Genomic DNA, 24,245 nt, shown 5'->3' with positions numbered 1-24,245 from the left:
ATCTCAAAAGTGCTTTCTAATATCAAAATAATAACATGAATACGGTATTTACAAACATTACTACCAATGCCATCACTGTTTTGGGAAAATGTAAAATTTTTTGGGAGGAATTTTAAGCCATTTTTTTTAGTAATTGGGAATTTTCTCTAGGGGAAAAGGCCGAATTTCGGCTGTAATTTGAGGCAAACAATATCACTGGTTGTTATGATTACTCACATTTATTTTTATGCCCCACCTACGATAGTAGAGGGGCATTATGTTTTCTGGTCTGTGCCTCCGTTCGTCCGTCCGTCCATCTGTGGTTCCGTTCGTCCGTCCAGGTTAAAGTTTTTGGTCAAGGTAGTTTTTGATGAAGCTGAAGTCCAATCAACTTGAAACTTAGTACACTTGTTGCTTATGAGATGATCTTTCTAATTTTTATGCCAAATTATTAACCAACTTACTACAATATGTATAGAAATGCCCATGCTTTATAAAAGGAAAATTTCGACATCTGGTCATTATGAACGGAGAAATTGCTACAGCCAGTCATTACGAGATCTCAGTCATGCATTACGAAATCTCAGTCATGCATTACGAAACCACACCCGTGCATTACGAAATCACAGTCATGCATTATGAACAGTTGAAACGGGACATCGATTAAAACAAAATGTCGTTTATTTCTGTAAATAAGTGTGACATTTTTTTTATTCTTTTTTAAACTTAATATCATAAAAATAAGTTTAATAAATGATGTTCATTAACATTGTTTTGTAACGACTTGAAACGGAAATATTTCACAGCCTTTTTCGAGAACGATTGTCGATTATTATCACTGTTTCATTTCCGTTGTTCAATCCTCAGAATGCAGACTTTACTGTCTGATTAATTCTTCCCAGCTACTTTTTATTTGCTAGATGAAATGAATTTTAATAGCATAAAATTAAGTACTTGGATGAGAAATCAGAAATTACATCTGACAGTCACAATGTTGACTAAAATTCCATGCGAAATTGAATGCGAAAAGACAAGTTGAAGTTCAGCTATGAAATTCCCGTATCTTCTTCACGGTAAGTTTTTTACTCTTTGTTTAATCGAAGAATAAAACCATTTAATAAAAATTTTATGAAACGGGCTTTTCTGTATTGGTCCTGTTGTAGTTTGTGGACAGCTGTATAATTTTGGATCCGAGACACGAAGACTGTTCTTGAATGAAGTTGCCTTTATAGTTGGTTAATAAAAGTATCAATATATGGACTTTTTCATATTGGCCCTGTAACATGCCCTTGATATTAATAATGGCCTCGGACAGTTGTAATGGCCCTCGGCGTTGCCTCAGGGCCATTACAACCATCCTTGGCCATTATTAACACCTTGGGCATGTTACAGGGCCAATATGAAAAAGTCCATACATTAATACTATATTAGACTTTTGACCCCAATTTCACGGTCCACTGAACATAGAAAATGAAAGTGGGAGTTTCAGGTTAAAGTTTTGGTCAAGGTAGTTTTTGATGAAGCTGAAGTCCAATCAACTTGAAACTTAGTACACTTGTTGCTTATAATATGATCTTTCTAATTTTAATGCCAAATTAGATAATTTCCAAATTTCACAGTCCACTGAACATAGAAAATGAAAGTGGGAGTTTCAGGTTAAAGTTTTGGTCAAGGTAGTTTTTGATGAAGTTGAAGTCCAATCAACTTGAAACTTAGTACAAATGTTCCCTATGATATGATCTTTCTAATTTTTAAAGTTTGTTGTAGAAATAATCTAGGCATAGGTATATCTCATTTTACCATTAGGATGTGGAGACAAGAACAATACATTGTGTTGTTCTCTTAAAAATACCAATAACTGTATCATGTGAATTTTATCAAATTGGATGCATTTTAATAGTTATCAAAGGTACCAGGATTATAATTTAATACGCCAATAATTTAAATTCAACATGTTTCTGCTCTTAATGTAGAAATGTTCTGATATTTGAAATGCTTGTGCCAGATTAGATCTAAAATTTGTATGTTTTTTTTTTAGACCCATTTATTGTCATTAGAAATCATGTATCATATTTATGCTAATTGAATATATAAAAAGTACAATGATTTTATGCAACATGATTAATATATTGTCAAACTGTTTCTGTTGTAGGTTAGAGATCAGACCAGAGCCTCCATTGAAAGTGATTTAACAAACTGTTTCTGTTGTAGGTTAGAGATCAGACCAGAGCTACCATTGAAAGTGATTTAACTTTCTGTGGATTTGTAATAATTTCCTGTCCATACAAAGCTGATTCCAAGTCTGTTATTAAAGAGATCATCAACGCTTCTCATTATGTAAGTTGTTTAAAAGATATAAGAAGATGTGGTATGAGTGGCACTGAGACAACTCTCCATCCAAGTCACAATGTAAAAAAGTAAACCATTATCTGTCAAAGTACGGTCTTCAACACAGAGCCTTGAGTCACACCGGACAGCAAGTTATAAAACTGTATAAAGTACAATCATGGTGATTCAGTTAAAAATCAATCTTGTTAATTAAGAGAATCAATTTGAAAATGATTAATGATGATTACCTATTGATTTTCTACCTTGTCATATAGCATCTATTGAACATACACTGAGAAATAAAAATGCCACTTACCACTGTATAAAAAAATCACTATCAAAAGTGTTTGTTTACGGATCAGTCATCTTGTCTGTGCTGTAGGATATGATATTCTGTATCTAGTTACATTGCAGTTTGCACAGAAAAAAACTGTGTGAAATACTGAAAATTCTGAAATTATTGCAGGCATTTATTACCAAATTTTGTCATTTTAGACTAAAATGTGAATTTGATTTTTGTGATATCAAAAAAAATTCTTTTAAATTCATTTAAACAAAATTAAAATTCGAGTTTAAATTATTGCGAGCATAACCCTATTGCCTTTTTCACAATGATAAAAACATTTCAATAATTTCTGAATGTACATTACTCAAGTATTGAAAGATAAGTATATAAAAATACAAAGTGCATACAATTAAACACTTCAAAGTATGGTTTTGAGAGTTGGTAAAAAATTCTTTCTGAAACCTAGTGTTGAAAAATTGAATTTGTTTTTTATCTTGTGACACAGATTTAAACATGTTAATTAGATAATATCAAGTGGCAGAGAGTCTTACAACAGTAAGAAAAATTTTGGCATATTTGAATAAATTAATTGCATCAAGAAATCTGAAAGTCAGTTTGTACATTATGAAAGTGTTCTGACAGTATACAAATAGATTAATAGTAACATAGATTATCATTGTTGATTTATTATTATAGGTAACCATGATAACTGGTGATAACCCGTTAACTGCTTGTCATGTGGCAAAGAAGCTTAAATTTACAGAGAAAACCACACTGATCCTAACGCATCCAAATGATAAAGGTATATTAATAGAATGAGAACTCTTTTTTGGTGGTTTTATATTTCGATGTTAAATTTTACAAGTTTAGTATGAAAATAATGATATGAGGTATGATTTCAAATGAGTTAAGTATCCACCAGAGAATAAAGATTGAGGATGTTAACAACTATAGGTCATCTTACAGTCTTTGACAATGAGCAAAACCAAAACTATATACTAAGCTATAAATGGCACCTGAATGATAGAATGTGCAGCAATTCGAGAATGGTTTAAACCAGTACATAACTGAGAATTTCATATTCACATGTCTAGGAATATTCTTATATGATTACTTCCAGATTAATTACTTTTTCTAAGATAGAACATCATTTAGTTACATTGGTTTTTTTTTCAGACACAGTCAAAAAGTTACAAAGTTAAATTACTCATCCCAGTATTGATTATTATGGAAAATTAATGCTTAGATAAATTAAATAAGCTACATACGCTAACCATTACTATAATTTCTAAAGAGGGTTTAGCTCTTTAGAAAAAGGCCAAATAATTGAGGATGTTTCAAACCAGTCATAATAGTAATTATTAAAGTCTGTACGGTGACTTGTGGTTGTTAATTTCTGTTTCATTTGTTCTTTTGTGGAGAGTTATCTCATTGGCAATCATACTCCATCTTTATTATATAACATTTATTTGTATTAATTTAAAAGCAGTTGTCACATTGATAATAGTTCTGAAATATGACAATGTAGGTTGAAGGATTTATTTCATTTTAAGAATATACTTAACATAAAAAGGTTTAGTTAGGTAACTAGAAACATTACATGTTTACTAACCCATATACACCCTATGAAAAAATTTAGAATCTATAAAATCTAAAATTGTAAATGAAATATAAAAGGTGTTTTTTGTTATTTATCAGATTCTTCTTGGCATTGGCAGTCTATAAATGACAAAGTTATCATACCACTGACTTCCAAGAATATCAGGAAAGATGTAATAGAGAAGTACGATTTATGTTTAACAGGGGAGGTAAGTTACTCAAAATTATTTTTATGCCCCACCTACGATAGTAGAGGGGCATTATGTTTTCTGGTCTGTTCGTCTGTTCGTTCGTCTGTCTGTTCGTCTGTTCATCCGTCCCTCCGTCTGTCCTGCTTCAGGTTAAAGTTTTTGGTCAAGGTAGTTTTTGATGAAGTTGAAGTCCAATCGACTTCAAATTTAGTACACATGTTCCCTGTGATATGATCTTTCTAATTTTAATGCCAAATTAGAGTTTTTACCCCAACTACACGGTCCACTGAACATACAAAATGATATTGCGAGTGGAGCATTTGTGTACTGGGGACACATTCTTGTTTTAAAGGGAGATAATTCTGTAAACACACACTTTATTTTAGTTTACTTATTCATATGGTTAGATTGAGTCTATTTAAATTACATAAAAAGGGACTACCAATAAAGCAAAAACTTAAAATAATATAAAAACAAAAACATTATTATTTATTCATTTGTTTTTTTCCATCTTTTTTGGCTTACTAATTAGATTTAGAACAATTAAAACATATGTGAAGAATTATTTAGATTCTAACGCTTTACAGGAACCCAAGTTCTAATATTCTCTTCAATTTTAATTCTGCAACTTCACAGGAAGGCTAGTCCTATTATACTTTTCACTTTTTATTCTGGAAACAAATTCGTTAATGTTTTAAAATGTGTTCTTCAGACTATGATACATAGAAAATTGGAATTTTATTTGTATTATTGATATTTGAAATATTTTCTTTTTCTATTCAAGGCAATTACCTATTTACAAACTGAGGACCCCAAATTAATGAAGACCTTGTTGCCAAATGTTCGAGTATTTGCCAGAGTTGCTCCCAAACAGAAGGTAATGTATTAGAAAACTTATCAAAAACTGTTGGTTTTTTTTTTTACCAAACAAAATATGTAAAAGGTTTTCCTTTTCTCAATATTAATTGTAAGCTTTAAGTCAGTAGGTTAGAAAGTTTTTTAGTGTTTTTGTTTGTCACTGTGCAGAATGATTGTGTTTTTTTTCAGAGATTTTTTAGTGTAATGCCGTTCTCTTTATCAGAAGAGTGGCATTTACAAGATGTCAGTGAAAAAAGCCAATGATTACTTTGATATAGATTGATTTTGTGGCATAATTGATTTAATACATTAGTGGTAACAATTACAAATATAAACACATTTGGTTAAGCACTGAAACTTATCATTTAGATAAATGTTGATGATTACCAAAGATATTATTAGTAAACCAATATACATGTGCATATACATAATTACAATGTGTAATTCTATTTACAGGAAGTTGTCATCACAACATTAAAAAGTTTGGGTTTTACAACACTTATGTGTGGTGATGGTACAAATGATGTAGGTGCACTGAAACATGCACATGTAGGTAAGTGTAATACAAAAGATGTTGGTGCCCTGAAGCATGCACATGTAGGTAAGTGTAATACAAATGATGTAGGTGCACTGAAACATGCACATGTAGGTAAGTGTAATACAAAAGATGTAGGTGCACTGAAACATGCACATGTAGGTAAGTGTAATACAAAAGATGTAGGTGCCCTGAAGCATGCACATGTAGGTAAGTGTAATACAAAAGATGTAGGTGCACTGAAACATGCACATGTAGGTAATTGTAATACAAATGATGTAGGTGCCCTGAAACATGCACATGTAGGTAAGTGTAATACAAATGATGTAGGTGCACTGAAACATGCACATGTAGGTAAGTGTAATACAAAAGATGTAGGTGCCCTGAAGCATGCACATGTAGGTAATTGTAATACAAATGATGTAGGTGCCCTGAAACATGCACATGTAGGTAAGTGTAATACAAATGATGTAGGTGCACTGAAACATGCACATGTAGGTAAGTGTAATACAAATGATGTAGGTGCACTGAAACATGCACATGTAGGTAAGTGTAATACAAAAGATGTAGGTGCACTGAAACATGCACATGTAGGTAAGTGTAATACAAAAGATGTTGGTGCCCTGAAACATGCACATGTAGGTAAGTGTAATAAAAAAGATGTTGGTGCCCTGAAGCATGCACATGTAGGTAAGTGTAATACAAATGATGTAGGTGCCCTGAAACATGCACATGTAGGTAAGTGTAATACAAAAGATGTTGGTGCCCTGAAACATGCACATGTAGGTAAGTGTAATAAAAAAGATGTTGGTGCCCTGAAACATGCACATGTAGGTAAGTGTAATAAAAATGATGAAGGTGCCCTGAAACATGCACATGTAGGTAAGTGTAATACAAATGATGTAGGTGCACTAAAACATGCACATGTAGGTTAGTGTAATAAAAAAGATGTTGGTGCCCTGAAGCATGCACATGTAGGTAAGTGTAATACAAATGATGTAGGTGCACTGAAACATGCACATGTAGGTAAGTGTAATAAAAAAGATGTTGGTGCCCTGAAGCATGCACATGTAGGTAAGTGTAATACAAATGATGTCAGCACACTGAGATTTGGATATGTATGTAAGTTTAGCTCATGATCTCTTGGTGCCCTGAAAAATATTCATTTTGGTAGGCTTGATGTATATAGCTATTTGTTTGGTAGGCTTCATGTATATAGCTTTATACTTATATAAAAATTATCTCTTTGTAAATTCTTCTAAACTTTTTTATTTCTATATATTTGTTGACTTTAATATTACAATGTTTAATACACAGAATTTTAAACCACAAATATTTGAAATATAAATTTATATTTTAAGATGCCATCAAAATATGGATCTTGGAAATGAAAATTCCTTTTGTATGTCTTTTTGATAACCATGGTGATTTTCCTTTGTTATAGGTGTTGCATTATTAGCAAATGCCCCAGAAAAGTTACCAGAAAAGAAGAAAAGGAAGTCAGAGGAGGTAATTTACTGCGTCAAACCATTGATTAATTTTGCATCAATAGTGTTTATTTTAAATTACTTCCAATTTCCCATACTGAAATTTAGTTATGTTAAAACAAAAGAAAAGAAAGGATATTACATATTAATTCATGGCACAAAATCTCTACACATGATTGACAAAACGCAACAGCAAAAGATCATGGCTTTTATTGTTGCTTTCAAGTAAGTTTTCTAGCAATTTAAAAAAAAATATTTGATTTTAAACGGGTTGTTCAAACTGAAGAATGAAAATTTGATCAGTCATTCACTTTCTTTAAGCAAAATATGGTTTTGATATAACACAAACACAATCTACATTACTAAGATGAATTTATTTAAGATTTCTTTTTATAGTTAATATACGGTATGTAGTTATATTTGATTGTTTAAAATTAATGATTTATTTAAATTTTAGGATGGTGAAGCCAATCACACAATGAATGACAGAGCTGGACCATCTTCAATGAAAGGAAAACCTGGTGGCAGAGTAGCAAAGCAGAGAGCTATAGCAAGGGGAGATAACTTGGCTCCAACACAGGTATAAAAAAAATAATGAAAACAAACAGATGTATACAAAATTGGTTGTAGCAACTCTAAAATATCATCTTTACAATGCTGTAATGATGATTAGATATAAGAATTTGGTAGTTGGTTCATTTTCATGTGACCAAAAATTAAAAGAAATGACTTACGAAAAAATAGTAGTGTTTGTACCTTATCATAATTTTTCAACCATGTTACCATACTGCATCAAATTATTAGATAAACATTTTTTGCTAGTAGGGTTTAATTGTTCTGTTCATTGGACAAAATATTTTTTTGCTGAAACAGCCCTGAAGATCAAGTTACAGTAAATGTCACAGATTTCAGTAAAATTTTGCATACAACTCTGGCTTGATGAACTTCAACTGAAAATAAAAAAAAATAATGCATTTATCTCATTTAAAATATTACTGATTGAATTTTTACAAAATTGATGAACATTTGTATAGAAAGCACATAAATTCTGCATAAACCTTCTAAAATTTGTCTTAAAATCGCCAAAATTTTCATTATGCTCCTTAGATTTTGTTTTAAAAACTATATGTTGTTGATACATAAATTTCCGTTATAATGATGCAAAATAAAGGAAGGGTCACTGAACTTCATTTAAACGGTATAAATCATTCAAAGTTGTGTTCTTTGTGAAAAAAATCCAATAAAACGTTGAAATAATCCTAACGTCGTCATGATGCAGGCTGTAAAACCATCGATTTTTGACGTTGTTCACCATCAAGAAGGTAACACATTGATTTTTAGACAAAAAACAAAGTCGGTGACCATATGATTTTTTACTTCATTAAAACAGAAATGTATGTGTCAACAACATACGGTTTTTTAAGAAAAATCTATGGAGTAGAATTAGAGGCTTGGAAATTTAAGACAAATATTAAATGTTTTATCGTCAATTTTATGTGCTTTCTATACAAATATTCACCAATATTAAACGAAATCAATCTGCAATATTTCAGATAATAAAAGAGATAAATGCATTTTTTTTTTCAGTTGTAGTTCACCGAGCCAAGATTGCATGCAAAATCTTAGCAAAATCTGCAACATAGCCCATTTACTGTTCCTTGACCTTAACACAACTTTGATAGAAATGAAGGATTTAGCTGTTTTTGTGATTTAAGGGACCAAGTAATGGCTTTTGATAAACATCTCTAAATTAGTATGCAATACTTCTTGATAAACACACATTTAAACCTGTCAGACTGAAATAATTGGGTGACTACTTCGTAACTCCTATTTAACAATGTAATGACATATTACTGGATTATGAATCAACCTTGCCAAAAACAGTGAAATTATTCTTGTTTATTTAACAGAAAAAGTTGGCTAATATGATGAAGGAATTGGAAGAAGATGAGAAAGCTCAAGTTGTCAAGTTAGGAGATGCTAGCATAGCTTCACCATTCACATCAAAATTATCAACAACTACATGTGGTAAGTAATATAAGGAGATGCTAGCATAGCTTCACCATTCACATCAAAATTATCAACAACAACAACAACATGTGGTAGGTACTAAAGATGCTAGTATATAGGGTTTTCGATATCACAAACTGGTCAAAACATTTACTAAATTTTATCACCGGTATAAGGAGATAATTCGTAAATATAACTCAACATGCAGACATCTTATACGTTCAGGTATTTCACATCCAAAATTTTATGGAAATATTCTTTATAAAGCACAAAAATGTCAGTATTCTCCTCAGAAACTAACAAAACCTTTAAATAGACTTATTAAAAGGGGATATAGTTACGATACTGTTGTCAGGTCATTAAAGATTGCATATTTTGGCTTTAACATTGATTCACTGATAGGGTCTTTGCATCGGAACTAAACACATTTATTTCTAAAAAAACAGTTGTTGGCATGACACGGGTTATGTTCTTCTCATATATTTTATGATAGTATGATACTAAACCCCTAACGGGAGGGATTGTACCTGATATTCATATGATGAAGACATAATCTTTCAATCAGTTTAATTGAGGTCTGGAGCTGGCATGTCAGTTAACTGCTAGTAGTCTGTTGTTATTTATGTATTATTGTCATTTTATTTATTTTCTTTTGTTACATCTTTTGACATCAGACTCGGACTTCTGTTGAACTGAATTTTAATGTGCGTATTGTTATTCTTTTACTTTTCTACATTGGCTAGAGGTATAGGGGGAGGGTTGAGATCTCATAAACATGTTTAACCCCGCCGCAATTTTGCGCCTGTCCCAAGTCAGGAGCCTCTGGCCTTTGTTAGTCTTGTATGATTTTAAATTTTAGTTTCTTGTGTATAATTCGGAGTTTAGTATGACGTCCATTATCACTGTACTATTATGCATATTTTAGGGGCCAGCTGAAGGACACCTACGGGTGCGGGAATTCTCGCTACATTGAAGACCCATTGGTTGCCTTCGGCTGTTGTTTGCTCTATGGTCGGGTGGTTGTCACTTTGACATATTCACCATTTCCTTTCTCAATTTTATCTTCATCATTTTCATATACATGTAGATTCAACAACAATATTCTGATGATTTTTATCAACTTGAATTAGTACTAATTGAACTATCAAGGTTTGATATGGTTATGTAATGGCATGGAGTGAAATGATGGAATCTGTTTCTTTGGTGAAAAGCAACCCCTAACTTTATAGTTTCACCATAAGAAATATAACATTTCATTAAAAAATTATCACAATGCATATATGATATTGATCTTATGAATTTACATAGAAGGTCATCCGACTCCTTTCAAATTAAGAACTTACTCTATGTTGATGGCAACTTTTGAAATAAAAGAAGATGGGGTAGCATGCATGAAAATGAGACAGAAACCCAAAGACTATAAACAGTCAAGGGCTTCACTTAAACAAGTTATCAGAGAAAAATAACATGCATGTGTTATTACAGACACTTTCATGAGTTGTCTACTCTTTTTTCCTTAATCTGTAATAACATATATTTGTTATCAGTTAAATATATCATAAATATTTTATCTTTAGTGGGCACTTGGGAATACTTGAAACTTTGCACAGTTGATTTATATATTACCTTGATAACTAATTTTCTAATTCCATTAATACAATTTTGATCAACCATGGTAAATCAATGAGACAAGGCCTTTGAGGGGAAACTAAGCTGTAATAACAAGGCTTAGTTATTACAGGCATGCAACTTATTATATGAGAGTAAATGAGACACTTGGGAATTACTTGGAATCTTGCGCAGTGCCTCATTATAAGCTTTGATCATCATTTCTTACAATGTATTGAAATACATTGTGATATATGTCAGAGCAAAGTCTTTAAAGAGATGTAGAGAAGCTGTAATTACACCCTTTGGCAGGAATATATTTCTGTAATAACATAGGTGTACTATGCATGATTGGTAAACTATAATCTGTTATATCTTTGCAAAGTTTAGTATACATAAAAAAAATTATAATAACAATGGAACTTGAGAAAAATTTAACAAAATAAAGGTTGTATATTGTCCCTTTGAAACATGTAACATACATATGTTATCACAGGTTTTTGATATTTTAGCCCACAATAACAACATGTATGTTATTTTTCTCTAATAACTCATCTAAGTTAGACCCTTGACTGATAAAAAGCAAAAAACAGTTAGAGGGCAACATACAGTCTTTAACAGCTGACAGGTAGAAACACAATATTTAAAGCTCTTAAAAGATATGATAAATTACACAGAAACTATTACAGATTTATTTTTGTCATACTTGATTTCATTGACGTTTATCAAACATGTATGTGTAAATATATCTGTAATTGTTTTTTTTTCAGTTTGCCATATAATCAAGCAAGGTAGATGTACCTTAGTGACAACACTACAGATGTTTAAGATTCTAGCATTGAATGCATTAGTCTTAGCCTACAGCCAGAGTGTTCTATATTTAGATGGTATTAAATTCAGTGATAGTCAGGCTACCATGCAAGGACTGCTGCTAGCTGGCTGTTTCTTATTTATATCAAGGTCAAAGGTAAGTATATATGTGATAAGAATTCAATAATGCATTTTTTATTATTCAGTACATATCAAAGATCGTATAATACTCAGCAATCTTCATTCTGCAATACTAAATTGCAGTTAATAGATTTCTTTATTGTGTCTCGTTCAAAGTTCATTGATTTGTATAAAACTGACAGATTTTGATGTATGATGCATGTTATGGTTTTATTTATTTAAAAAACTGATATTCTCTTAGGCCAAATATTTATATTTATGTCCAATATCAGTATAATGCATATGACTATAATTAGTTGTTTATGTATTTACTAACACAAGGATGTAAAAGGTGTATATGAAGTCCTCTTGAATTCCACACAAGTTTTCACAGTATGTCAGTGTGTTTCCATGTCAGTATAAAAAAAAAGAAGACGTGGAATGATTGCCTATGAGACAACTCCCCACCAGAGACCAACTGACATAGTTTTTATGCCCCACCTACGATAGTAGAGGGGCATTATGTTTTCTGGTCTGTGGCTCCGTTTGTCCGTTCGTCTGTGCGTCCGTTCGTCTGTGCGTTCGTTTGTCTGTGCGGCCTTTCAGGTTAAAGTTTTTGGTCAAGGTAGTTTTTGATGAAGCTGAAGTCCAATAAACTTGAAACTTAGTACACTTGTTGCTTATGATATGATCTTTCTAATTGTAAAGCCAAATTAGACTTTTGACCCCAATTTCACGGTCCACTGAACATAGAAAATGAAAGTGGGAGTTTCAGGTTAAAGTTTTTGGTCAAGGTAGTTTTTGATGAATTTGAAGTCCAATTAACTGGAAACTTAGTACATATGTTCTCTATAGTATAATCTTTCTAATTTTAATGCCAAATTAGATTATTACCCAATTTCACGGTCCATGGAACATGGAAAAGGATAGTGCGAGTGGGGCATCCGTGTACTTTGGACACATTCTTGTTATGTCTTGTTTTTCACTGTTCAGGCCTGAGAGGGACAGATAAATCTTTGTCATGTTCACTCTTTGTAATTTCATTGCTTTGTACAATGATTATGAAAAGACCATGAAATGTTGTGTCAGGTTAAATTTTTATGGTAAAATAGCTATCACTAACGAATTGAAACACACACATACACTTGCCTCATATACCTGGTTCATTTCTTCAGTATTTGAATACTAATCTGTTTCTTTTCAGCCATTGAAGACATTATCAAAGGAGAGACCTTTACCAAATATATTTAATTTCTACACACTATTAACAGTGTTATTACAGTTTGCAGTACATTTTACATGTTTAGTATATTTAGTACAAGAAGCAAAAGCTCTGACACCACCAAGGTAATATTTCATTTATTTTGCAAGTATAATACATATATTAGAAAAGCAACATAGAAATAAAGCAATGTAATATTATTGCACATGAGACCACTATCTACTATAGAGACAAAAGGACACGGGTTTAAGCAGCTATCGGTAATAGTCCATCAATGATAAAAGGAACAAATTGGATGTTTGCTATTAAAAAAATAATAACAAAACAAATCTGGCAGACAGCAACAATCAGTGATCCCTGGCTCTTGACTTGGCACAAGCAAACAAAGCATGTGTTGGTGTTAATCATGTTAGGTCAGCACTTTACTGTCCCCTTATCTGGAACAGTGGTGTAACAGCACAGCATACCTTAAGAGCTACCTAAATTTTTGACTTGTCAGATAAAAAAAAAGAAGCATCAACAACAAATTTTAGAATCAAGTTGCAAAATTTTGTTTACTTGCTTTATAGTTTGACTTGCAGTTGACAATTTTTGTGATATCAACATATATATAATTTGATAATTTATAACTATTTAGATAAGACTTTTGTTGAATAGCCTTGCAGTAATGGCTTCTTGTTATACAGTAAGATGCATTTTGTATTCATCAAATATATTTATAAATTATATTTTGTTTATTATTTTTCTTTAAACAGTGAAGATGAGTTTGTAGATTTAGAAAGGAAATTTTCACCTAGTATATTAAACACAACAGTTTATATTATATCTATGGCATTACAAGTGTCAACATTTGCTGTTAATTATAGGGTAAGTTAAAAAGTAAAAATTAAAGGATTCCATATCACAGGTACTTAAAACATTTGAATCTTGACAAGAGTATGTAGTCATCTGAGGTCAACAGTTTTGTTGTCTTTACCAGTTTTGTATGTTACATGTATTGTTAGCCTAGTACCTTTAATGTAGAAACATGAAATGTTCAACTCCATCTGGATTGATAATATATTAAAAAATAAATAACTTAATAAGTGGAAACAAACCTTACTACAAAATTTGATACACAAATGTTTTAAAATTATTTCTGATACCAATTTTTATCCCCAGATAGTCTTCCCTATTTTTGCTGTGGAAATACACTGTTTAGTTTTGAAATCACTTTAGTACGTTCATTTAATTTCTAATGATTCTTTCTTTTTTGCAAGATTTTATTTTGTTCTGTTAATATCTCTGAGGCTAAATGTGTCCAAATTTTGTATTGACAAACAAAAACACATTGTTCTGATTGTTAAAAAGACGTATTGATTGACGTAGTATTAATAGAGGAAACTTATTTTGATTGATATCCCAGAATAATAATAAACCCATAGTAAATGAGACATGAGGCTTCATCGAAGAAACCATATTGTTGTGGATTTATTATTATTCATTGTATTTCTAATTTTCACTGAATTTGGATAGAAGTTGGAACAAAATAAGGTTACTATTTAGGTACCTTGAAGTATTCCATTCTGAAATAGATTACATATATTTGTAATCTATTCCAATATGGATGCGACCCTTAAATGGCGGGGGAAGATCACTGAATACAGTGTAACCTACCTAATCCGACACTCATGTATTCCAAAATATTGCTTTAACTGACACATTTTCTGGTCCTAAAATATGCCCATCCTTGGAGAAAAACCCGAGTATTCTGATTTCCTGCTAAATCTTGAAATTTTTTTCTGGTCCCCCAGTGTGTCTAATGACACATGTACAGGTTACACAGTAATTTGAATAGTTTCTTAATGTTAACAACTGACATTTGGAGAATTAATACAAAGTGGAAGCATTTGTGGAAAGTCCTTGCATATAGAAAAACATCATATTGTTGTATTTTATTTTACAGAGGCAACCATTTTTTGAAAGTCTAACAGAAAGCATAACAGTATATTGTTGTATTTTATTTTACAGGGGAAACCATTTATGGAAAGTTTAACAGAAAACAAACCATTATTATATAGTCTTGTATTTTCTGGAGGAGCAATTACAGCCTTGGCTAGTGGTACTGTTCCAGAACTTACAGAACAATTTGAACTAGTCGAATTACCAACAGAGGTAAGGGATCATAGATGAATTCTAACAAGAAAGCTCTGAAAATTCTCTGAGCTTTTAAGTAGGCTCTTTTCAGTTGTTTATTTGACTATTATTATCACACCATTATAGTATCTAGTATAAATATTATGAGCTTATCAATTTTTGAAACAGTTGGTAAGTTAGGGTAAAGATATTGTGATCTTATCAATTTAAAATTGTAGTTTTAAAAGTAAATATAAATTGAGCTAGCAGGTAATCTATTTAAAGTCATACTTACGTTATGGTAAAGAAATTATATTCACCCCAAAACGGACCAATTTTGAAATACTAGGTATACATAAGTCAGGTTGTGATGTCAATCAGAGACCAACATTTAGAAAGAATGGTTGTCAATTGACTGTAGTAAGTAACCATTATAAGAGTCATTATACCCCCGCTTTAAAAAAGGGGGGGTATACTGTTTTACCTCTGTCAGTCCGTCCGTCCATCAGTCCGTCCATCAGTCCGTCCGTCAGTCAGTCAGTCAGTCCGTCCCATGAAACTTTCGTCACATTTTTCTCAGGAACTGCACATCCACCCTTTCTGTAATTTGGTATCAACATTTATATATGTCAGCCATACCGTGTGATGCGTTTTCAGATTCATCACTTGACAACTTCCTGTTTACCGAACACTTGTCTGATTTTACACATGATAGCCAAGTTGAAAATTTTCGTCACATTTTTCTCAGGAACTACAATACAAGGATTTCTGAAATTTGGTTTCAGGATTTATATAAGTCAGCTATACCGTGTGATGCGTTTTCAGATTCATCACTCGACAACTTCCTGTTTACCAAACACTTGTATGATTTTACACATGATAGCCAAGTTGAAAATTTTCGTCACATTTTTCTCAGGAACTACAATACAAGAATTTCTGAAATTTGGTTTCAGGATTTATATAAGTCAGCTATACCGTGTGATGCGTTTTCAGATTCATCACTCGACTACTTCCTGTTTACCGAACACTTGTATGATTTTACACATGATAACCAAGTTAAAAATTTTCGTCACATTTTTCTCAGGAACTACAATACAAGGATTTCTGAAATTTGGTTTCAGGATTTTTATAAGTCAGCTATACCGTGTGATGCGTTTTCAGATTCAACACTCGACAACTTCCTGTTTACCGAACACTTGCATATTTTTACACTATTAATATTATCCACTTGCGGCGGGGGTATCATCAGTGAGCAGTAGCTCGCAGTTTCACTTGTTTTGGCAAAATACCAGGGTTTCATTGACAGTTTGATGGTTATTGTAGCTTATCAAAACCAACCTAAAATATCAGAAGTGATATATTAACAAATACTTGTTACCTTCAAGGTTGTGTATGCTGTTTTTATTTAATTGTTTTATTGTTTTTCTGAGTTTTTCTAAAGTGTGTAACTTATCAACTTTAAACCAGTCCTTAGTTTAGTATCAAATGACATGTTATAATTTTCTTTTACAGTTTAGAAATACAGTTTTACAGATTTTAGCAGCTGATATAATAGGATCCTTCCTTATAGACAGAATAATGAGATTCTTGTTTGGAAAGGGACATCTACGATCAACATAAGATTTACTCAGAGTAGTCAATGGTGCTTGCTCAATAACAATGAATTATTTCAAAATTCATATTCTGTAGACAAAACCTCTTGACAGTTATAGTATACATATAAAAAAAATTCATGGAATTGCAATATTAGAATGAAATATTTTATACTTTTTGCATGGATTAGACATGATTTTATTTTTTTTGATTAACCATTGTTTGTCCATAAAAACCATTCAATCTGCCAGCTTGCAAGAGATGGATGACATTGTGATTAGATTTCTGTAGAATATGGAACCCAAAAAAAGCCTGTAACTTATTGAAATGCTGAAATATTCATTTTTAGCAAAACCATTTTCATTGCTCACAATTTTTGCACCACTTGCCCCCATACTTTTTTAAGTACCAGTATATTAGAAACATATAAAATCTCATGAAACTTCTTTGAAAGATTTTTTTTTATATATAAATCTATTAAATAATGTCCTTCACATGACAGTGATAAAATTTCCTGATTGAATACTTGTATGTAGTTTTATAAAATAAAACCGACACAATTTGAGAGAAAAAACGAAAAAATTTACCAATTCTTAATTTTATCATCTACACATTTTCTGAACATGCTGAATTTTAATATTTTGTTCAAAGTTTTCATAAAATCTTGACTTCTGAAAAAAGAATTAAAGATTATTTTATTTATGAATATTTATATTCAATATTGATACTCTTAATTCCCAATCCCTAACATCTAAAATGATTTGCTTAAAATAATTAATTCTTTTATGGCAAAACAGTTTATTTTATTTATTCTAAATAAATTATAATTTATATATTTTTTTTTGCCTTTTATTTTAACTTGACGTAAATGTTTTTTTTATATTGTTATAAACGTAAATTCATAAATATAAAAACATGATGTAGAATTTGCTTGTAACTTTTCTGTCAAGAGTGGGTGAAATGGTATCATTTATTATTGCCTGATAACATATTTTTTAAACATTGTAATGTATTGTTTATGAATTTATTTATTGTATTGTCAACAATGTATAATTTCATATTGAAATCTCAAAATAAAACCAGAAATATACTCTGTTTTACCATTATTTTGGGGTTGATGTCTGTTCCCCAATGGCTATAATGCCTAGGCTTGTCTGTCAATAGATAGTTTTCAGGTGACACAAATCAATTTAGTTTACACAAAAACATAAAAATTGTTAAAAATCTTCATGCAAGGGTAATGCATTGTAACTATTTCTAAGAGTCCATAACAATGAACCTGTTTCATATACTCAGCAGTAAATCTTGTCCTGTTGGTTATTATTGTTGTTAGCAGACTCTATCATGCTTATGGCAAGTTGAGCTAATGAAACAGTTCAACCATTTATCTTAAAATAATTGTTTTTATACGACCGCAAATTTTGAAAAAATTTTCGTCGTATATTGCTATCACGTTGGCGTCTGCGTCGTCGTCGTCGTCGTCGTCGGCGTCGTCCGGCGTCCGAATACTTTTAGTTTTCGCACTCTAACTTTAGTAAAAGTGAATGGAAATCTATGAAATTTTAACACAAGGTTTATGACCACAAAAGGAAGGTTGGTATTGATTTTGGGAGTTTTGGTCCCAACATTTTAGGAATTAGGGGCCAAAAAGGGCCCAAATAAGCATTTTCTTGGTTTTCGCACTATAACTTTAGTTTAAGTTAATAGAAATCTATGAAATTTTGACACAAGGTTTATGACCACAAAAGAACGGTTGGGATTGATTTTGGGAGTTTTGGTCTCAACAGTTTAGGAATTAGGGGCCAAAAAAGGGCCCAAATAAGCATTATTCTTGGTTTTCGCACAATAACATTAGTTTAAGTAAATAGAAATCAATGAAATTTAAACACAATGTTAATGACTACAAAAGGAAGGTTGGTATTGATTTTGGGAGTTTAGGTCCCAACAGTTTAGGAATTAGGGACCAAAAAGGGACCCAAATAAGCATTTTTCTTGGTTTTCGCACCATAACGTTAGTATAAGTAAATAGAAATCTATGAAATTTAAACACAAGGTTTATGACCATAAAAGAAAGGTTGGGTTTGATTTTGGGAGTTTTGGTCCCAACATAATAAGGGGCCCAAAGGGTCCAAAATTAAACTTTTGTTTGATTTCATCAAAATTGAATAATTGGGGTTCTTTGATATGCTGAATCTAACTGTCATGACTGTGTATGTAGATTCTTAACTTTTGGTCCCGTTTTCAAATTGCTCTACATTAAGGTCCAAAGGGTCCAAAATTAAACTTAGTTTGATTTTGACAAAAAATGAATCAGTTAGGTTCTTTGATATGCTGAATCAAAAAATGTACTTAGATTCTTGATTATTGGCCCAATTTTCAAGTTGGTCCAAATCGGGGTCCAAAATTAAACTTTGTTTGATTTCATCAAAAATTGAATAAATGGGGTTCTTTGATATACCAAATCTAACTGTGTATGTAGATTCTTCATTTTTGGTCCTGTTTTCAAATTGGTCTACACTAAAGTCCAAAGGGTCCAAAATTAAACTTAGTCTGATTTTAACAAAAATTGAAATCTTGAAGTTCTTTGATATGCTGAATCCAAAAATGTACTTAGATTTTTTATTATGGGCCCAGTTTTCAAGTTGGTCCAAATCAGGATCTAAAATTATTATATTAAGTATTGTGCAATAGCAAGTCTTTTCAATTGCACAGTATTGCACAATGGCAAGAAATATCTAATTGCACAATATTGTGAAATATCAATTTTTTTTTAATTAGAGTTATCTTTCTTTGTCCAGAATAGTAAGCAAGAAATATCTAATTGCAAAATATTGTGCAATAGCAAGATTTTTTTTTAATTGGAGTTATCTTTCTTTGTCCAGAATCAACTTAAATCTTTGTTATATACAATATACAATGTATATTCACTTTTTACTACCAACTGATAAATTAAAATAATCTTTACCATTCAGTGATAACAAGCAGTTTTTTTACATCTTAATATTTTATGATGTATTTAAATGAGTAGTTATTGTTGCAAACTCCATTAGAAATTTTAATTGAGATTAGTTTTGGAATAAGGGAAAGGGGGATGTGATTAAAAAAATTGGGTTCAATTTTTCTCATTTGAAATTTCATAAATAAAAAAGAAAATTTCTTCTAACATTTTTTTGAGAGGATTAATATTCAACAGCATAGTGAATTGCTCTAAGAGAAACAAAAATTTTAAGTTCATTAGAACACATTCATTCTGTGTCAGAAACCTATGCTGTGTCAACTATTTAATCACAATCCAAATTTAGAGCTGAATCCAGCTTGAATGTTGTGTCCATACTTGCCCTAACCGTTCAGGGTTCAACCTCTGCGGTCGTATAAAGCTACGCCCTGCGGAGCATCTGGTTACATACTGTTTTCCTGGAGAGAAAATATAATCTATCAAAAGTCTAGATCTAAAATCATAAAGGACTAAATGAAAAGATAAAGACCAAAAGACAACCACTGATAAGGCACCTGACTTAAGACAGACACATTGATGAAAATTTGCTTTAAAATTCAAACTACATGTCTTGGCAAACAGAAAGTAACTATAAATCATATGCAAAATTGCTTTCATGTACAACTCAACATATTCATGCTGCAGAATAAAAATCATTTCCTTCCATAAAAGCCAGAAAGATTGATGAGGTTTTTCTTTGTACAAGCAACAGATAGTGTATGATAAGCAGATGTAATAAATGGCTTACACACTACAACTTCACATGATCAACCTGCCTACCCAATATAAAATCAATCCATAATATACAAAAGTAAAACAAGAGTGCACACACTGAAATGTCTTGCCATGATTTACTAATCATTGAAATTTTGTTGATAGTCCTAAGTATAAAGCGTTATTACAACTGTCACATAAACTTAACATTAAACAAGATAGTTAAACAAAGACCAATGAACCATGAAAATGAGGTCAAGGTCAGATGAACCATGCCAGGCAGACATGTACAGCTAACAATGCTTCCATACAACACATATAGTTGACCTATTACTTATAGTTTAAGAAAAATAGACCAAAACAAAAACTTAACACTGTCCAATGAACCGTGCAATTGAGGTCATGGTCAAATAAAACCTGCAGGACTGACATATAGATCATAATATATTTCCATACACCAAATATAGTTGATCTTTGGCTTTTAATATTATTTAAAAAAATCGAAACTTAAAAACTGAACTTTGACCACTGAACCATGAAAATGAGGTCAAGGTCAGATGACATCTGCCCGCTAGACATGTACACCTTGCAATCATTCCATACAACAAATATAGTAGACCTATTGCATAAAGTATGAGAAAAACAGACCAAAACACAAAAACTTAACTATAACCACTGAACCATGAAAATGAGGTCAAGGTCAGATGACACCTGCCAGTTGGACATGTACACCTTCCAGTCCTTCCATACACCAAATATACTAGCCCTATTGCTTATAGTATCTGAGATATGGACTTGACCACCAAAACTAAACCTTGTTCACTGATCCATGAAATGAGGTCGAGGTCAAGTGAAAACTGTCTGACGGGCATGAGGACCTTGTAAGGTACGCACATACCAAATATAGTTATCCAATTACTTATAATAAGAGAGAATTCAACGTTACAAAAATTCTGAACTTTTTTTTCAAGTGGTCACTGAACCATGAAAATGAGGTCAAGGACATTGGACATGTGACTGACAGAAACTTCGTAACATGAGGCATCTATATACAAAATATGAAGCATCCAGGTCTTCCACCTTCTAAAATATATAGCTTTTAAGAAGTGAGCTAACACCGCCGCCGCCGGACCACTATCTGTATGTCGAGCTTTCTGCAACAAAAGTTGCAGGCTCGATAAAAAACTAATGCAAAAGTTTTCTACCCAATGTCTTTCATTTGGAAAGTCATACAATTACTAGTTAACATGGGATTCAGATAATTAAAGTGGTCACTTTTCCGTTATTAATATGTATAATCTGTGGTTTGCCCAGTGCAAAATGTTTTTTTCTTTTTATCGCAACTGTGACTTTCGTTGCAGAATGGGAGACATAAGATTACTATCGAGTGGCTGTGTAAACTATTTAATTTTCTTGCCAATGCTTAGTTTACCTAGTTAAGTCAGTTAAACTACATGTATAAGCAAAACAACAATTCTATTTTAAGTGTAAAGTGTACATGTCTGTCTGTTATGCATCATCTGACCTTGACCTCATTTGCATGGTTCATTTGCCAATATTAAGTTTCGCAGTTTGGTTTCTTTGATACTTTAAGCAAAAGGTTAACTATATTGGGTGTATGAAATGAAGTTTGTCTGCCAGGATTTATCTGACCTTGACCATAGTTATCGAACATTGGTAAACTAATGTCAAGTTTATTATATGAAACTTCTAGTAAATCTTTATTTTGAAGATGTCCAATATGGTCAATAAAATAGACAAGACATTTCAGCATGTGCGCTCTCTTGTAACAATAAGAATAAATTAATAATTAACATCACATGGACACATGCAATAATATAAATCAGTATTTTTTTGTGAAATGGTTCACCTTTGTTTCACTTTCAATGTCGACATTCTTTTCCTTTGAAAAGCTGAATCCTTAGTACATGGTTAACCCATCTCTAGCTAAGGTTTTAAATTGAAGTCGACATGAATACAGATTCACATGAGGTTGAATTAGTCACTTGCAAGTCAATAATACATCAGCAATGTTTTTGATCTTATTTTGAAAAATGTGGCCTCAACTAACTACTTATAAGCAAATAATTTTAAAATTCTGCTTTTATTCATCCTCGAATCAAAAAGATTTGTATCATCCAAGAAATCTTATACTGTAAATTCAGAAATTATTACGCGTATTTAAACAATTCAAAATTTGGTGACTATGTGGAACGCATCTATCCAATCGAACTAGAGATTAAGGATACTACAGATACAGTTAAGTCGGCTTCATATCTTGACTTACATCTAGAAATTGACAATGAGGGTCGGTTGAAAACAAAACTTTACGACAAAAGAGATGATTTCAGCTTTCCAATTGTGAACTTTCCATTTCTAAGTAGCAACATTCCAGCAGCACCTGCATACGGGGTATATATCTCCCAATTGATACGATATTCCTGTGCTTGCATTTCCTATCATGATTTTCTTGATAGAGGTTTGCTGTTCACAAGGAAGCTATTAAACCAAGAGTTCCAAATGGTGAAGTTGAAATCATCCCTTCGTAAATTTTACGGACGGCATAACGAGTTGGTTGACCGTTATGGAATAACCGTTTCACAAATGATATCGGATATGTTCCTTACGTCGTAACTACAATCCCCTTCCCTTTCATAAATGTGACCTTCCGAATTAGACTCTTTACCGGATTTGTAATCACATAAGCAACACGATGGGTGCCACATGTGGAGCAGGATCTGCTTACCCTTCCGGAGCACCTGAGATCACCCCTAGTTTTTGGTGGGGTTCGTGTTGTTTATTCTTTAGTTTTCTATGTTGTGTCGTGTGTACTATTGTTTTTCTGTTTGTCTTTTTCATTTTTAGCCATGGCGTTGTCAGTTTGTTTTGGATTTATGAGTTTGACTGTCCCTTTGGTATCTTTTGTCCCTCTTTTACTATTACGATTTTGTCATTTTAGACTTAAATATGATTTTAATTTTTACGGTTTTGAGAAAAATATGTTTAATTCATATGAAATATTTCAAAATGCGAGTTTAAATTATTGCATTTACAACTCTGTTCCATTATTTTCGCAATAATAAAAATCTTTCAACAATTTCTGAATATACAGACAGTAGTACAAATGTAGTGTTATTGTACAAATAAACTCATCATAGATACCAGGACTAAATTTGGTATATATGCCAGACGCACGTTTCGTCTACAAAAGACTCATTAGTGACGCTCGAATCCAAATAAGTTAAAAGGGCCAAATAAAGTAAGGACTAAAGGAGTAAGTTCGGTAAGTGCCATATTTAGCCCAAATTGTAAAGTTCATGGTTACAAGACAATAATTGTTTTAAGTTGCCTTAAAGACATGTGAGAAAGTTAAACAGGGCTTTTTTTGTCAAAGTTTAATTCTAACACGTTGATTTTTACATCCCAAAAAGGTCAAGATAAGGGATTTTGGTGAAATTTGACAAAATCAGCTGGATTTCAACCAAATAAAGGACCAGGAAACATAGAGCGCAGGTGTTGACAAGCTTAATATTCGAATAAGACATGTTAAATGTCTTCACAAACATTATTTTAAAAGATCTTTGTTGTCGACGTATGCGCTCTATGTTTCCTGTCAAATAATCTTTGGAAATTTACCCATTTTCATTGATTTTTTCGTGAAAAATCGATATGCGTACAACTTGTGACGTCATAATGAAACGCAGAAACGTAAAATTTTCAACAGAATGGCTTATATCCTATCTAGTCAATGTTTTAGCTATAATTTATCGTGATATTGGTCAATAAATCCGAATA

General features: G+C 31.9%; 1 protein-coding gene across 4 annotated transcripts in view; it reads left to right on the top strand.

Moving 5' to 3' along the window:
- The window catches only part of LOC143062741 (endoplasmic reticulum transmembrane helix translocase-like), a 31,462-nt gene extending 13,626 nt beyond the window's left edge, over window positions 1-17,836 (top strand). The window contains exons 14-27 of one of the 4 annotated variants that reach the window (XM_076234504.1): window positions 2,191-2,316; window positions 3,290-3,395; window positions 4,292-4,401; window positions 5,168-5,260; window positions 5,698-5,770; window positions 6,635-6,658; window positions 7,221-7,285; window positions 7,721-7,843; window positions 9,174-9,291; window positions 11,652-11,848; window positions 13,016-13,158; window positions 13,789-13,900; window positions 15,044-15,187; window positions 16,661-17,836. In XM_076234504.1, coding sequence (XP_076090619.1) covers window positions 2,191-2,316; window positions 3,290-3,395; window positions 4,292-4,401; window positions 5,168-5,260; window positions 5,698-5,770; window positions 6,635-6,658; window positions 7,221-7,285; window positions 7,721-7,843; window positions 9,174-9,291; window positions 11,652-11,848; window positions 13,016-13,158; window positions 13,789-13,900; window positions 15,044-15,187; window positions 16,661-16,768 — 1,542 coding nt within the window. In that variant the 3' untranslated portion in view covers window positions 16,769-17,836. Of the gene's footprint in view, window positions 1-2,190; window positions 2,317-3,289; window positions 3,396-4,291; window positions 4,402-5,167; window positions 5,261-5,697; window positions 5,795-6,202; window positions 6,227-6,490; window positions 6,515-6,634; window positions 6,659-7,220; window positions 7,286-7,720; window positions 7,844-9,173; window positions 9,292-11,651; window positions 11,849-13,015; window positions 13,159-13,788; window positions 13,901-15,043; window positions 15,188-16,660 lie in introns of all 4 variants that reach the window. The other 3 variants (XM_076234506.1, XM_076234507.1, XM_076234503.1) reach the window with 3 other exon arrangements.
- The last annotated feature ends 6,409 nt before the right edge of the window (window positions 17,837-24,245 follow it).

This window comes from Mytilus galloprovincialis, chromosome 2 (genome assembly GCF_965363235.1).
Source record: "Mytilus galloprovincialis chromosome 2, xbMytGall1.hap1.1, whole genome shotgun sequence".
Lineage (NCBI taxonomy): Eukaryota > Metazoa > Mollusca > Bivalvia > Mytilida > Mytilidae > Mytilus > Mytilus galloprovincialis.
This window is presented reverse-complemented; position numbering and strand designations above follow the sequence as displayed.